This window comes from Hylobates moloch, unplaced genomic scaffold (genome assembly GCF_009828535.3).
Source record: "Hylobates moloch isolate HMO894 unplaced genomic scaffold, HMol_V3 SCAFFOLD_9, whole genome shotgun sequence".
Lineage (NCBI taxonomy): Eukaryota > Metazoa > Chordata > Mammalia > Primates > Hylobatidae > Hylobates > Hylobates moloch.
The window spans coordinates 74,107,053-74,118,296 of NW_026652284.1; the positions used below are offsets into that span (position 1 = coordinate 74,107,053).

General features: G+C 42.0%; 1 protein-coding gene across 1 annotated transcript; it reads left to right on the top strand.

The window, feature by feature from the left end:
* Positions 1 to 805: 805 nt before the first annotated feature.
* LOC131384165 (uncharacterized) lies at positions 806 to 8,839 on the top strand. Its single transcript, XM_058443679.1, has 3 exons — positions 806 to 948; positions 1,314 to 1,560; positions 8,275 to 8,839. The coding sequence occupies exons 1-3, from the start codon at positions 806 to 808 to the stop codon at positions 8,497 to 8,499; spliced, it is 615 nt and encodes a 204-aa protein (XP_058299662.1). The 3' UTR covers positions 8,500 to 8,839.
* The last annotated feature ends 2,405 nt before the right edge of the window (positions 8,840 to 11,244 follow it).

The window sequence follows — 11,244 nt, forward strand, 5'->3', positions numbered from 1 at the left end:
CACCTTGGCCTCCCAAAGTGCTGGGATTACAGGCATAAGCCACTGTGCCCAGCCAGCTATGTTTTCAAAGCAACAAATATATCAAAGCAGATGAGCCCAGGGAAGGTGAACTGTTCCTTGGGAGGAGTAGCACAGTGACTGTAGTCCGCTTACTGGAGACTGGGCTCAAGAAAAAGCCAAGAGGTAATCTTCGGCAGCTGCTGTGATCTCATCTGCATATTTTAATTTTTTTCATCTATTTAAAGCCTGTCAAATTGCCTAAGAGTCAATAGAGATGATTTCCAAGGACTGTTTAGTTCCAGGTTTCTATTATCTCACAAATTCTGCCATATTGGATTTTAGAGCTGTTCTTTGGAAAGATGGAAATGTTTATGAGCGGAGCTCTGATTCCTCTAATCTTGGGTACAGGCTTATTCATATCTAAGAATGGACTCCTTCTAAGACAATTCAGGCTGAATGACTTCTTCCAAGGAAGGAAGGAAATAGATGTTTATTAAATTTCATTGTGTGTCAGGCAGTGGGCTAAGAATTTCCCCTTGTGTTGTTAAACTTAAATCTGGCAACCTGGACTATCAAGGCTAACTTTGACCTGAAAGCAATTCAAGACAAATCCCATCTTTATCACTGGTAGCTGTTGTGGAGTAGCAGTGGGTGAGGTGTGTAGAGATCCATTCATCCATGCAGCAAAACACTTGACTGGCTTGCGATGTGACATGCACAGCAAAAAGCAGGACATTGCTCTGGGAGAATTACAGAAAAGGGCCAAGTAAACAGCAAAGTGATCACTTTAGTGCTGTGGTGAGACATGCCCAGGCAAACCCCAGAAAACAAGGGGATAGCCAGCCGTCACGGAGGATGGGAGATGAATGGGCTTTTATGGGACACCAAGAAGGTGGGTAAAGCCAGGAGGAACGACAGCAACAGACCCTACAAGAAGGAGCCAGAGAGGTGACAAAAGTAATAGGCATGGTACAGACTATAATTTTCCTGTCAGGAACGTGAGCCACACAAACATCAGCCCACCTCTTTGATAGAACAGGAAATAATGGCGTCAACAGTTTCCTTTCTGAATACTAAGGACAAAAACGAAATTACATTGCCTGTAATGCAAGGGTTAGTCAGACATAATTTAGTCCCCAAATTAATCCTGAAGTCAAATAGCTAAAGGAAAGTGGAACAAAAAGGAATCTGAGGCTCAGGGCAGCAGAAGAGGGCTCTTGGAGAAGAGATGACAGTTGGCTGAAGTCGTCAACAGAGGGAGCTGGGAGGCTGCTAACCCCTTTGATTTCAGCAGGGACGGGGCGTCTGCACAGAGCTCCCGGCTCCCTGCGGCGGGGGCAGGAGTCAACGCCATCAGTTACATGCTCGTCAGATGTGCACGGGCGCCACACTATCCTGCTAACGTGGTCGGAGAAATATGACCTCAGCGCAGGTGAAGCGTGGGCAGCTGACGCCACGGTGATGTGTGCAGATCCGGTGGGGACTCTGACGCAGCCCCAGGACAAAACCAGCCCGCTTTCTACCTTCATTCCAGCAGGATGCCCGTCCATGGAGAAAAAGGTGGGACCTGCTTGGGAAGACACAGGAAATCCGTCCCTTTTATTTTCCTTGTTTTATTCAATTATATTCATCCCGTTTATAAGTGATCTCTTCTCTCCAGAATCGGCGTTTTCTCTAACAAAGAAAATGTTCTTGTCCTTAAATGGAAAGAAAAATAAGCTAAAAATGTCCCACTGTGGTAACAGTAGGACTGAACTAGGGCCTTAGAGAACCAGCCTAAAACTGGCAGTAGGGCCATAGCTCCCGGGCAGAGGAAGGATAGCTGCGCCTCCCTGGCGAGGAGTCCACGTGGCAGCACAGAGCGGTTAAGTTCCATGAGGGCAGTAACCAACTGTACCCGGTTTGATTCATCTTATTAACCTCAGCCCTTGGCAAAGTGCCCAGCACATATTAGGTGCTCAATACTTTAATGTTGGCTGAATAAATGAACAAATAAATGAATAAAGGCCAAGTACCTAAGCCAAGCAGACCTATATTTAAATTCTGGCCCTTAATTCGTATCAGTGAGAGTGTATTGGGCAAATTATTTGACCTCCTCTTGGCCAGAAGTTCTTCAACAACAATGACTGTGCCACACCCATCACTCAGTTTTCAATGTCTGAAAAATAACAGGTGCTCAATAAAATATTTTATATAAATGAGATTCTGTGCCTCCATTTGTTCATCTGTAAAAGAGGTACCATAATACTTACTTAGTAGGGTTAACTGTTACGAAGGCTAATGAGATAAAGCATGAAAGTTCCTGGCACATGAGAATCACCGAATAAATAGATGGTTTATTCTATTTATTTGTGTTTGAAAACATTGCCCCTTCCCTCTGTTCCCTTTCTCCAGGAAATCCTCAGATGTGAACCTGGGACCTACCACGGTGGGCTTTTCCAAGGACTTTGTAGTGGCTGTTTGTGCCCTGCCTGTCCTTGCCTGCGGACCCTCTAAACATCTAAGTTTGCACTCAGAACCATTCCAGAGGTGTCCTGATTGAGAGGCCCTGATAAGAGCTAATTATCCACTTCAGCCCAAGGTTGGAGATTGGCTCCTAGCAATAGGAGCAATGGCAGCCTCAGTGCTGGAACCAGGAAGAAGGCAACCAGCTCTCTGGGAGGCAGGCCTGTTTCTCACCATCTTCTTAGCCCAGGGTGGAACCAAGAAGGAGAACACTGCCATTGAAACACATCCTGAAAAGAGCCACAGACCAAATGCCAAGACTCAGGGGTCTTCCTGGTCTGAAAGTTATGCCGGAAGCTAATTCTGGCCATGTTTTCCTTGAATTTTACTTTGGGAAAGATACAACTGGGGGAATCAACGCCCAAATCTACAGAAAATAAATGATTCCAAACACTTCATGGGGAGTTTTACAACCTCAGGACCATCTAGAAGCTCTCAGAAGGCAGACATTTGCAACTCTAGGGCTTTGTAAGATGACCAAAGACAGTTTTCTTTCCAGGGTGCTTAAGGGCAGTGTTGCCTGTGGAATTCTTGAGGAGCCACTCGATTCTGTGTTTCAGTAAGATAATGAGACAAAGAAAGCTCAATAGCAACTATTACTGCTTGAAGATACTTTTTCTTTCTGCATGGGAATGGATTAGATGTATCTTTTAGGGAACAGGCAATGAGGATATTTTGCATTTGTAAGGTGCTTTTACATTTCTTACCAAACAAGTTTATATTTATATTGCCTGCTTTCATCTTTAAAACAATTCTGTAAATTAGATAATCACGCACTTTTAGTTCCGTTTTACAGATGATATTTGGAAGGTCTAGTTTATTATTCAACCTTACATTTAATTAGAGGCAGATCTGAAATTTGCTTCCATCTGCAGTGCTTTTTAGTGGACCATCCAGCCTCCCAGCTCACAGCTTAATTTGGAGTAAATGGAAGAAGCTGCAAATCAATATGATGCCAGATTCCCATAACAGAAATAAATAGATTTTTGTGGCTTAAGTCTGCTTTATTAAGAAAATGCCTCTTCCAAATGTTTTCATTAAAAAGACTAAAAATATCTCTCCTATAGAAGTTAAATTTGAGTCTTTTTCCTTTCAAATTTCAATAATCCGCTTCAAATATGTGACCACTATTTCCTATGAGTTTGTCTTCTGAAATATAGATGAAGGAATGTCACCTTAGGGAAATAATTTTCTCTAGAAAAATATATGAAGTTGCCTCCTATAATTTGAAAAAATTTAGCTCATGATTGACTCTTGGGATGAGTGAGGGGTGCTTGATTCCTAAAATAGGTTTCTTAAATTTTATGCATATTTAGCTGCTTGTGAGTTTCGACATAAACATGATCTAGAAAGCAAAACTGCCTTAAAGATGAATTTAGCCTTGACTGACTTGATTGTTTGATTGATTTATCAGCAGGGTAATTGGCAAAGCTAAGTTATAATCACATATTTTAATTTAGAAACAACACTTCTCACAAAGTCAACATCTTAAATCTTGTTTCTGAAGAAATTGGCACCAGGACAATGTCTTCTATTGGAATAAGTGTGGATGAGAAGCAGCATCTTATGCCTGGAAAGCTTATGGGCTTTGAAGTCACAGACCTGATTATGACACTGGACTCAATTCATTTCTTCATTTATTTAAAAAAACCCATTCTGTGTGCCAGGCATTGTGAGTGAGGCATAGATGATGGTGAACAAAACTTGTGCTTCCTGCCCTTGTGGAGCTTCCAGTCTCATGACTTTACTCACTGTATGTCCTCAGGCAAGTTACAGTACTTCCCTGAGCTCCATTTTAACTGTAAATTATATAGGAATCAATACTAAAATGGGTATTTTCTTCACAGGACTGATGAAAAATAACTAAAATAGCATAAAGCACCTGGTTCATGGCAAGGACTCAGTAAATACTGTGATTTACCCTGTTTAATTACATCAAGTCCAGCAGCAGAGGGCAGTAGCATCCCTGATGACCTCGAGTCTTAATAAAATCCCTGCAATTTGGCTTTTACCCTCCAAACCCTCCTCCCTGAATCTGTTGCCACAGTTTTCCCATAGCTGGTGACCTTGGTCGGCTTTGCTCAGGCTTCATCCTCTTCCGGCTCTTGGCTGAGCTCTTCACAGGACAATCATGGATTCCTGCTTGAAACCCTGCCTCCCTGGCTTCCCCAATTCTATTCTCTCTGTGTGCTCTTCTTTTCTTTTTATTTTATTATTATTATTATTATACTTTAAGTTTTAGGGTACGTGTGCACAATGTGCAGGTTTGTTACATATGTATACATATGCCATGTTGGTGTGCTGCACCCATTAACTCGTCATTTAGCATTAGGTATATTTCCTAGTGCTATCCCTCCCCTCTCCCCCACCCCACAACAGTCCCCAGTGTGTGATGTTCCCCTTCCTGTGTCCATGTGTTCTCATTATTCAATTCCCACCTATGAGTGAGAACATGTGGTGTTTGGTTTTTTGTCCTTGCAATAGTTTGCTGAGAATGATGGTTTCCAGCTTCATCCATGTCCCTACAAAGGACACGAACTCATCCTTTTTTATGGCAGCATAGTATTCCATGGTGTATATGTGCCACATTTTCTTAATCCAGTCTATCATTGTTGGACATTTGGGTTGGTTCCAAGTCTTTGCTATTGTGAATAGTGCCGCAATAAATACCATTTGACCCAGCCATCCCATTACTGGGTATATACCCAAAGGATTATAAATCTGTGTGCTCTTCTTACTTTCCAGCTTCTTTTGCTCCTTTTTGTCTTGCCCTCTCTTCCTTCCCCTCATCACCTTAATGAGTACCATATCAATGCACATGGCACCCACATCTTCTTTACCAGCCAGGACCCTTCTTCTGCCCTCCCTTCCCATGTATCCAGCATTCAGCAGGCATCTCCACTGTGTCCCTTCATACTTCCAGCTGAATGCTTACAGAACTGATTCCATCCTCTCCTCAAAGGGCCTCCTTCCTCTTACTTTGAATCAGTAAGTCACTTAAGCTCTCAGACACCCTGATTAGAAAACTTGGAATCTTTTTGGACCCTGCTTATCCCACAGTTTCCACATTTAAGCAAGTTGTTGACTTGGCCTAATCTTCTGAATCTTTCTTCCCCTTCTCTTTCCCATCACCCTTGTGCAACCTCTCATGCCTCTTATTCAGACTACAGCAATGGCCCCCTAAATGGGCCCTGCTCTTTCTCCATCCCGCCTCACTTACTGCTGTTAGGCTCAACTCTGTTCCTAAAGCGCAGTTCTGATTACCTTACTTCCTTGCTAAAAACCATTCATTCCTGAGTCCTCCAAGCTTCAGTCTGGCACATCAGCAATTCTTTCCAATGTGACTTCAGCTGACATTTCTGTCTCATCTCTAACCATCTCCCAACACTCTTGCAATTGACGGTCCAGTGGGGGATCAACACTAATCTGTCACCACACAAGCATGCATCTGTGAATTACAATAAGGGCTCTGAATGAAAAGAAGATTATGCTGTCAGAACATAAAACTGAGAGCCTGGTCTGGCCCATGCAAGCAGCTGATGAAAGGTTGGAGAGATGCAAACAGTGGGGGCGTGCATGCAACTCAGAGGAGAGGTGGCAGGGCCTTAGAGAGGGTGCCTGTATCCCAAGAGCAATGGAAAGCCATTGGAGGGTTCTAAACCTGATGGGCAAGATTAGATTTACATCCTTAAAAGATGGTTGCACAGCAGGTAAGCTCCCTGGGAAGGGGGGGGTCTCTGCTTTTCACCTTTGGTAGCTCTCTGAGTGCCTGAAACAGGGTCTTCTAAGACAAGCACTCCATGAGGAACAATTAAAGTGCCTGAACAAAAGGAATAAAAGCAGGCAAGAAGGAAGAAGAGGAGATGAAGGGAGGGAGATCAGGAAAGCCAGGGAAATGGACAGGAGAGAGGGAGAAGCCATTTAATATTCATGGTGCATGTATAAAATAATGAGATACTTTTACACAAATCATCTAAATGTGGGCTGCCATTTCACAGCTATCACGACAAGTGGCAGAAACCCTATTGGAACTTAGCTTCGGAATTGTCTTCAGCAACTGTTTATCAGTTACACACCTCAGATCTCATGGCTTTACTTTCAAATTTGATATAAACTGCCTGTTTTTTCCCATGTTCCCCTCATCATGCCTATATGTTCTTTTTATTTTATCACTTTTTCTTAGAGACAGGGTCTCACTCTGCCACCCAGGCTGGAGTGCAGTTGCACAATCACAGCTCACTGTAACCTCAAACTGGGCTCAAGCAATCCTCCTAACGCAGCCTCCCGAGTAGCTGGGACTACAGGTTCTTGCCACCATACCCAACTAAATTTTAAACTTTTTTGTAGAGATGGGGTCTCACTATGTTGCCTAGGCTGCATATGTTCTTTTTATACCTCTTTATATTGTTTTCTGTCTTGGATTATAAACTCCTAGAAGACAAAGAACAGATCTTTCCTATCACCCATAGTAGGAGAAGCAGCTATTATGGTGCTGCATGCCCTGTGGGAACTTCTCCCCGTTAGTGTAGGGGATAGTAAAGAATGGGGGGTGGGGGTCAGTGAATGAAAGGGGACCTAGGAACAGGGTGGGAAAAGAGGCTTCTGTCTTCCTTTTTCTTTCCTTTGTCTAGGATGTTGAACTTCTAAAAATATACCAAGATGGAGAAATTGCTTTCATAAGAGCATGAGCTCTGGAGATGCAATGCCTGGGTTTGAATTTGGGCTGATTACCTATTAGCTGAGGGGCCTTAGGCAAATGACTTAACTTCTCTGTGCCTCGATTTTCTCATCTCAAAAACGGATTGATGCTACTACCTATGCCATATGGCTGTTTGGAGATTAAATGTGGATGCACTCAGAGCAGGCCTGGGCCGTGGTGAGCACTCAACATTTGTCAGCTGGTTTTATTATTACTGCTGCTAAGCAGGAGGGTGCTCATATTTATACTTCCTCCAATTTCAAGATCCTTTGTTCTAAACAATTGGAAATTGCAATGATGAAGTTTGATGCACATTTTTCATTTATTCTTCCACAGACTTTAATTTGATGGTCCACAGAAATGTAATTAGCATCATGCAAATATTTTGGTCAGGACTAAAAGCTGCCTTCAATATTTAGCAAAAAGAACCAAACATAAGAGTCATCACGTTTTGAAAGCTGAATGTGAAAGCTATGTGGGCAAATCCCCTCATAAGTGAGAGATTTTGAATAAACAGTAATTACGTAGCAAAAACCTAAGTAACAGCTGCAGGGAGTATTGAGACAAACAGCCTGGAGGTTTGTGTACATGAAGGATGTAACCTGGTGGAGTAATTTATTATCTGGGACAACTGAAATATCAACTGTATGAGCATCATCTGTATAGGAAATTTAGGGAATGAAAATATTTCCACGTCATCGTGGAACACTTATTACTATAAGGTTTACATTTTGAAAGTAGGTGTGACGTTAGCCAGCTGTGGTTTACTGGTATGATATACAATGATGATAAAACCTATGTATATTTATCTGATATTGTCAGAATTGCTAGTCACTCCCTAGATAGAGTATGGTAGTGATTTTCCATTTTCTCATTGTTTTTATTTAACAGTAATTTTTTAAAGGATTTTAGCACTTCAAGTAAATGGCGAGGAAACAAAGAACTAGAGAGAGAGGGAGAGAACATGTGACATACATGAGTGGGTAGAGATGAGAAGACAGTATAGCCGAGTGCCCCTAAGTGTAAAGATGAAATGAAAATCTTCTGTTTGCCTCTATTGTGAATTTCAGGTCAAATCTTTCCTTATTGAAAATTCACCCAAGAGGCATCAAGATGACCTCTGGCCAGAGACTGAGTCATCTTTGCATGACATCAACACGACCTGCTTCTGCAGGCCCTTGGGGAACAGAGCAGAAGCTCTATTCCAGATCCAAGATGACAGCCCGGGAACCCTTTCCATCCATGTGCATATAAGGATCTTGACACGGAAAGAGATGATACAGTCTTCCTCCTGATATAATTCATTCTGGTTATCCACACATCTAGAACTGTGAAGTTTATAATCTGCTCCTTTCTAACTGCTGCCTATAGCAATACATTTGCCGAAGTCAATCAGAGCCATGGGCAACATGAGGAATTGAGAAGTGAAGCCAGCTGGACTTCCTGGGTAGAGTGGGGACTTGGAGAACTTTTCTGTTTTACAAGAGGTTTGTAAAATGCACCAATCAGTGCTCTGTAAAAATGCACCAATTGGCACTCTGTAGCTAGCTAGAGGTTTGTAAAATGGACCAATCAGCGCTCTGTAAAATGGACCAATCAGCACTCTGTAAAATGGACCAATCAGCAGGACATGGGTGGGGACAAATAAGGGAATAAAAGCTGGCCACCCCAGCCAACAGTGGCAACCCAGTTGGGTCCCCTTCCGCACTGTGAAAGCTTTATTTTGCTCTTCACAATAAATCTTGCTGCTGCTCACTCTTTGGGTCTGTGCCATCTTTAAGAGCTGTAACACTCACCGCAAAGGTCCGCGGCTCCATTCTTGAAGTCAGCAAGACCACGAACCCACTGGAAGGAACCAACTCTGGACACAGAATGAGAGGGTATCCAATGGGAGAGGGTCATAGAAATCCCAAGTGTGAGGAAATGTGCATGGAAGTAGATTTGTTGCACACTCCTTTTCTTTAGGAACCTGCTGCATATATGTGTTCCACTTTTGTACAACTCTGGAGGGAGTGCTACTTGACCTGATGTCCTCATTCACCAAGAATTCAAGCAGGAAGAGTTGGATAATCCTTCCACATCATCCCAATTAGTCCTCAAGGATTGTCTTTTAATTTTTGACGAAGCATTTACAGAAAAATACATAAATGAATGAAAAAATGCCTTCTCCTTCCAGCTTAAGTTGGGGTGTGGTCATGATAAGACACATACATTTGTGAAGTGTAGGGCTATAACACTGTATTTCTTCTGAGATAAGCAATGTGAAAGGTTTTTATTTCTACATCATTTTAGAGATATGTACAAACAAGACTCAGAGATTTAAGATTTCCAGAAGTGTCCGAAACAGAACTTTTCATTCTCACCCCATTACTCTATATTGTAAATCACTACAGAGTTATTTTAACGGAAATTGCCTGATACACTGAAAAGTCACGTACACTAGGTGTAGGAGATAAAGAAAGGAAAATAAAGGAAAAGGAAAAGGAAGGAAGGGTGGGGGGGTGCGAAGGGAAGAAGAAGGGCTGAATTATCCTTCACTGTCTCCGTTTGGTTTTTCCAGTTCAATCGCTGGTAGCCCAGGTGGATGAGATGCATGGGGCTAACCCTGTACCCTCTGACACTCAACAAATTAACTGAAGGGTGTTTACACTGAGCTATTATGCCAAGGAAGAACTACTAACACAGACTAGGTTGGGAGAAATGGTAGGTTTGATTTACTCACAGTTTATAGCAGCAAAAACAAATTGAGTGAAACTAAGGCAGACTTACAGTTTGTTTGCTAAATTCTTGGCCAGCCAGAATCACGCACCTGTCATATTTACTCAGCTCTTATTACTGAGATTGCTCCAAAATTTAGACAATGCAAGGTGTTTTAAGTTTTTTCCCCTAAGTAATAAACTCTAGACATTCTTAGGTAGCAGTGCATTTGGATGGCAGATTTCAAATGTAAGTATCAGAGAAACACCAGGCAACTGGCTTTTCAGTGAAAAGAAAATTGTGAATTGTGGTTAGCAACAGATAAAACTAGCCATACCAGTTACTTTTAAGATCTCTCTCTCTCTTTTTAAGAGACATGGTCTTGCTCTATCACTCAGGCTGGAGTGCAGTGGTGCAATCATAGCTCACAATAACCTTGAACCCCTGGACTCAAACAATTCTCCTGCGTCTCCATGCCTGGCTAATTAAAAAAAAAATTGTAGAGATGGGGCTTCATTCTGTTGCTCAGTCTGGTCTCAAGCTCCTGGCCTCAAATGCTTCTCCCACCTTGGCCTCCCAAAGCACTGGGATTAAACATGTGAGCCACTGCATCCAGCCAGATCACTCTTTTTTAATATTCTGCAGTTTCATTATAATATGTCTATGAGTGGATATATTTTTGTTTATCCTGTTTGCATATGGTTGTGCTTCTTGAATCTGCAGATTCATGTCTTTTATTAATTTTGTAATTTTTTCTTTTTTCTTTTTTTGTTTGAGAAGGAGTTTCGCTTTTGTTGCTCAGGCTGGAGTGCAATGGCACAATCTCTGCTCACTGCAACTTCTGCTTCCCAGGTTCAAGCGATTCTTCTGCCTCAGCCTCCTGAGTAGCTGGGATTACAGGCATTGCCACCACACCCAGCTAATTTTTGTATTTTTAGTAGAGATAGGATTTCACCATGTTGGCCAGGCTGGTCTCAAACTCATGACCTCATGTAATTTTTTCAACTGTTGTCTATTAAAATATTTTCTTTCTTCAATTTTCTCTACTTTTTTATTTATGAAAATCCCATTAAATTTAGTGGGACCCCTCATTTTGTCCTATGTGTCCCTTAATGTTTATATTTTTTATCTCTTCATCTTTCTGGGCTTTGGATAGTTTCCTCAGATCGATCTTCCAGTTCAGTAATTGTATTTTTTCTTCTGCCATATCTGCTGTTATATATTAAGAAGCCTCTGATACCTCAAACAATGGAACACTGCTCAGCAATACAAAGAAATAAACCATTGATACACACAGCAATTTGAATGGGTCTTAAGGGCATTATGCTGAGTGAAAAAAGCCA